This window comes from Sarcophilus harrisii, chromosome 5 (genome assembly GCF_902635505.1).
Source record: "Sarcophilus harrisii chromosome 5, mSarHar1.11, whole genome shotgun sequence".
Lineage (NCBI taxonomy): Eukaryota > Metazoa > Chordata > Mammalia > Dasyuromorphia > Dasyuridae > Sarcophilus > Sarcophilus harrisii.
Genome location: NC_045430.1, coordinates 131,483,207 through 131,489,206, shown reverse-complemented (window position 1 = coordinate 131,489,206; position 6,000 = coordinate 131,483,207). Strand labels below are relative to the sequence as shown.

The 6,000-nt window shown below is 38.5% G+C and overlaps 1 protein-coding gene across 1 annotated transcript in view; it reads left to right on the top strand.

Annotated features, from left to right (window-relative positions):
- The first annotated feature begins 203 nt into the window (after positions 1–203).
- The window catches only part of CCDC3 (coiled-coil domain containing 3), a 112,585-nt gene continuing 106,788 nt past the window's right edge, over positions 204–6,000 (top strand). The window contains exons 1-2 of the mRNA XM_031938590.1: positions 204–626; positions 3,946–4,120. Of these exons, the coding sequence (XP_031794450.1) occupies positions 250–626; positions 3,946–4,120 (552 nt within the window). The 5' untranslated portion in view covers positions 204–249. The remainder of the gene's footprint in view (positions 627–3,945; positions 4,121–6,000) is intronic.

Genomic DNA, 6,000 nt, shown 5'->3' with positions numbered 1-6,000 from the left:
CCGGTCCAGCTGCGGGCTCATCCGCGGTGGCGCTGACCGGAGAGGGGCAGCGCGAGCCCCTCCTGCCTCCAGTCTGGGTCAGCCCCACGCTCCCTCTGCCCTCCTGTCCCTGGTCCCCAACGCGCGCGCACCTGGCATGCCCACTGTCAGCTAAACCTGCGCTTGAGGAGAGGGCGAGCCGACAGCGCGGGACGCGGGGAAGCTTTGGGGACCGGGGAGCGCGCGCGCTGTAGGCGCTCCCCCTCCGCGATGCTGCCCGCCCTGCTCCTTGCCCTGCTCTGCCTGGGCCACCGGCCCCGCCCGAGCCTGGGCTGCCAGCTGCCGTCCGACTGGAGACCCCTGAGCGAGAGCTGCCGGGCGGAGCTGGCCGAGATCATCGTGTACGCCAAGGTGCTGGCGCTGCACCAGGAGATGTACAGCCTCTACAACTACCTGCCGTGGCAGTACGAAGCCGCCTCCGAGGGAGGGCTCTTCTACTCCGCCGAGATCGAGATGCTGTGCGACCAGGCGTGGGGGAGCATGCTGGAGGTGCCCGCGGGCTCCCGGCTCAACCTCACCGGCCTGGGCTATTTCTCCTGCCACTCCCACACCGTGGTACAGGATTACTCCTACTTCTTCTTCCTCAGGTGAGCGGAGCCGGCAGGACTCTGCCTCGCACTGTCTGCTTGGGAGAGAGAGTGTGCTAGGCTTTCGCAGGTCCTCGTGAACGGGACCTCTCGCCGCCCTCTCTCACTTTTAGCATACCCTCCACGGGCAACACAAGCACACACTCACTCACTCACTCACTCACTCACTCTACATCGTGGTCACCGAGATCTTTGCTAATGAGCCAAAGGAATAATGGAAGGACTGAAATTATATCTAGAATCCTGCTCTTCCCAAGAGTTTGAAGAATTTACCGGTTGGTTTATTTCTTACCAGTTTTAAACCGTGTCCTTTGTCAAAACACTTATATTCTGTAGACTTCAGTTCCCTTATCTGTAAAATGAAGAGATTGAGCTAGATGATCTCTGAACTCCTTTCCAGGCAAATCTACGGGGGTAAAAGTTCAATAACTGCTCTTCAGGGAAAAGAAAAGCATTCGAGATACACTTAAAAGTTTAATCTTCCTAAATGAACATTTTCCCCATCATCTTAATCCTCGAAGATCAACCAAAATAATGAATCAAACCCTGATTTGGGGCATTTGTCAATTTTTGAGATGCAAAAAAAACTTATTGAAAATTTAAACAATGGGAGATTCAGCTAACTCAAGTACACCCCAGCTTCTGGGTTTAGAACAATATCCATGTTCCTAATAATAATAGCTAACATTTATATAGTGCTTTGAGGTTTGCAAAGCGCTTTACAAGTATTGTTTTATTTGGCATTTGATGCCGTTATTATCCCCATTTTACAAATAAGACAAGGTAACTGAGTTTAGTTTGATAGAGGTTAAATGACTTGCCCACACAACTATTGATTCACACAGTTCTTAAGTATTTAGAGTATGATTAAAACACTGGGTCTTCCTGACTTTTAAATCCATCTGCCTGTTAATAACCTGCAATGAGAGCTTATGTGAGAAAGAATCAGGGTGCACTCTAGACAGAAATCATATGAATTTTACAGTATATATATATAGCTAGGTTCTTCCCAGAGTTTTATGCTTTACTTATGGGATTGAGGAACCTGTTATTTTAGAGGAGAATGGGCCAGCCTTGGAGTCAGAAAAAAATGGTTTCTGATTCTGCCTTTGGTGTAGCAGTTATTTGGACCATGGTAGTCACTTTACCATGTTGATGACCTAAGACAAGTAATAACCCAAGTAAGTAAGAAGAAGTACCCTTCATATTCAACTTGTGCTCTCCCCCACCATCACAAATTGATTCCTAAATAGGTTACTGTTGTCTTTCTTTCTCATGCTCCCTTAGAATATAAGCCCCTCAAGGGCAGGGACTAGTCCTCTACTGAATCTGTATACTTAGGACTTAACACTGAGCCTGGTGCATATTCAGCACTTAATAAATACATATTAGGTTTCATGGAGTTGCTTTCCTGCTCTAGTGGAGAGAATTTTCACTTTGTTAGTCCATATGAGTTTGGAGAAAAACTTAAAAAAAAAATAAAGTAAGCAATTGGTAAGAAAGTTTAATTGTCTCAGTTGATTATACCTGATCAGTAACATAACATTTCTTCTTGATCTCCGTTATTCTACTGCCTTTCCTCTGTTGATGTGTATATATATGCTTATGTATATTCATGTATACTCACATGCATTTATATATATACATACACATATATATGAAGAGAGAAAAAAATGAGAGAGAGAGAAAGAGAGATAGTTATTTGCTTGCTGTCTCCCCTATGCTCCTCAAGAGCAGGGATTGACTTTTCTTTGTATCTTAGCATCATTCTTGGTACCTAGTAGATGCTTAATAAATATTTACTGACAGATACATTTCTTTTCAAAAAATATCAAAAGTCCACTCTCTTCAGAACCAAAAATTCTCTTTAAAAAGTTATTCTTAATTCCAGGCTTCTGGAATGTTATAAATTATAAATCAGTCTAGAAGAATAAAACACATATTCATGACCATTTTGCCTTATAGATTTTCCTAGAGTCAAGGATTTAGGAAGTAGATTGACAATAGAAATTTTCTGTACATATGTAATTTAAACTGAGAGAAGAGAATTAGTAAAATATGTTATCTCATTTAAACCTCATTACAATCCTATAAAGCAGATGTTTTTATTATTTGTATATTACAGATGAGGAAGCAGGCTTGGAAATTAAGTGACTTGCCCACAATAAATGTACTATTGTATCACACTAATAAGTGTAAACTCATGTAGAACTCAAACCTTCCTGATTCTAAGTCCATTCCTTTGGACTGTTTAAGAATCATGAAAATACTTTTGAAAGTAACTTAAAGATTAAAGTTGTGAGCCAATAAAACCAAATTCAAGGCTGTTAGTAATAATTACTATACTGACATAACAATGTAGTATGTAATACAAAATACTTGGTATTGACTACAACCAGTGTCTGTAGATGACTTATTAGCTCCCCAGACTTCAGCATCTTTCTGAGAATGGAGACATTAAGTGCACCCACATTGAGCTTGCTGTAACACATGTTTTCCACATCTAAGCCAGAATTTCTAAGTTTAGAATACAGCATGTCATGGTTCTGGCTTGAATTGTTTCTCTAGACTAAGTAAAATTTCTCAGGAGTGCCAGCAAAGACTACAGCACATTTCTCATTATAGAGACACTTTAATTGTCTATGATTTTTCATTAAGAGAAAAGTATATGATAGGATCAAGCAATAATCCATTTTTAAAGTGGGGAAAGGTGCAGACCTGTCAGGAAATATATTTCTATCTTATTGTGAAATACAATTTTGTTCAATATTTCTGTGGTAGTCAGCCAACTCTTTCATCTTTTTGCTCTTAAATATTTACAAAAAGTTAGTGCAGAAATACAGTAAGTTAAATGCTAGACTGACAGATTCCCATTTCACAGAGCTCACTTGCTCTGAAGTATATTAACAGCTACATACAGATTATTCTTCCTCCTGTTATTCTGTTGAGATTAGAACAGGCTCTGGTCAGTTTCACAAAAATGAAAAGTGAATATGTTGATTGGTCAATCAACCTTGTCCTATCATTTTGGTCTAGAATGTTAATTTACTTCTTTGTAGTGTTACTTTTGATTCTTAATTGTTATCTCTACTGCAAATTTCTTATTTTATGATTCACAGAACCACCACAGTCAAGCAAACTCCAGGAATTAAAGTCTCTCAGGAGACTTCTAAACTTAAAATATTTACTTTTTGCCTTGTTTATCAGTATGTTTCTTTTAAAACTTTCAAAGATAGAAGGTTGCTATGGCTTTTGTAAAACTATGGTATCCAATGAGAATTCAGTATAGATCTCTGGTTTTGTTTTGCTTTTACTCCAGGATGGATGAAAATTATAATCTCTTGCCTCATGGAGTCAATTTCCAGGATGCCATCTTTCCAGACACTCAAGAGAACAGAAGAATGTTTTCTAGTCTCTTCCAGTTTTCCAACTGTACTCATGGACAGCAGCCTGTGACTTTCTCCAGTGACTGGGAAATCCAGGAGGACAACAGAGTAAGAATTTGTCCGAATTCATAGAACATTAAAACAATAAAGTAGATCTAGTCTTTAATGACTTCTCTTAACCAAAAACTTAAGGAACATGATGGTTAGACCAAAAGGAAAGCTTGTAACTCTTTCCCCTCCTGTCCTTCTAGGAAATTTTTTTCAAAAGCATAGTTTCTTGGCTTGTGGGTTTGGAAACCTGTGGAGTCTTCCCACAGAGTTTAGTTAGGAAGAAACAGCCACTGGAATTGGAATAGCTAATATAGAGTATGGATTGTAAAAGATTTACTTGAGAATAAGAAGGCAAGGGTGAATGAAGTTGGCCAAAGTTAAATAAAAGAAGTAGGATTTTTAGAGTTAAAACATTTCTATATATCATATGGCAAAAAAAAATTCTAGCAGTAAGATATGAGGAGATGATTAAAAAATGCCTCCCCATTTATACAGATGATCGAAGTAGCAATAAAATTTGAGGGTAATTGCTATTCAAAAGCAGTTGACTTTCAAGTAGTTTTTCTAATTCACATTTCTTATTGCATTACTCGGTGACTCAGAAATCTTCCCAATGCTTATTGAATAAAATATAAATTTTTGGCATCATTTAGGTCCTTCATAATCAGACTCCATCTTTTAAAAAAAATTCTCATTATGTATTCTTATATTTGACATTCATAACCTACACCCTTCCTACCTTTCCAGTCTCTTTAAACCTTATTTCCTGACATATATTCTTTGATCAAATGATACTGGCCTCCTGACTGTGACATGAACAAGATAATTCTCTCAACTCTGCTCTGGGCATTTTCTCTGGCTGTCCTTCATGCTTGAAACATTCTTCTTTTCTCTACTTCGGACTTTCCTGATTTCCTTTAAGTTCCAACTGAAACTTCATTTTTTTCTCTTTAATGGCATTTTAGTTTTTTCCAAATACATGTAAAGGTAGTTTTCAACATTCATTTCTGTAAGATTTTGTGTTTCCAAATTTTTTCTCCTTGGGTTTTTTACCTCTCCCATCTCCAAAACAGCAAGCAATCCGACATAGGTTAAACATGTATAATCTTTCTAAACATCTATATCTGTTATGTTGTGCAAGAAAAATCAGACTAAAAGGGAAAAATCACGAGAAAGAAAAGGCAAACAAATAAACAAACAAAAAGGTGAAACTATTATGCTTCAATCCACATTCAGGTTCTATAGTTCTCTCTCTGGATGTGAATGGCATTTTCCATCCCAAGTCTATTGGAATTGTCTTGAATAGCCAAATTGCTGAGAAGAGCTAAATCTGTCATGGTTCATTTTCACATAGTCTTGTTACTGTGTAGAATGTTCTTCTGGTTTTGCTCAGTTCACTTAGCATCAGTTCATGTAAATATGAAATTCCCTCTCACCCCCATTTTTTTTTTTTTTTACAGGAAACCTTTCCCAAACTCTCCTAATTCCAGTGCGCTCTCCTTATTAACTCTTTCCTATTTATCTTTTATATAGCTTGTTTGTGTCTATTTGTTTTCATGTTGTCTTTCCCATGAGTCATTTGAAAACAGGAGGTGTTTTATGCAGTTCCAGCACTTAGTGCAATTCCCAGTATATAGTAGACACTTAATACATATTTACTAATTGATTGGCCAAATTGTACTGCTCACTGTTACCTAATTCTTCCTGTTTTCCCTCTTTGGGGAGGCATTTGTATATACTGGAATCTTGTGCTTATAAAAGACTTTCTCCATGCTCTTAATGGATAATTAATCATTTTATTAAATACATATTATATGCCATCTATACTGTATGTGTGTCTGTGTACACACACAAACACAAACACAACACACACACAAAGAAAAAAGAGGGACAGACCCTACATTCAGAGTACCTACATTCTAATGAAAAAGGTAGCA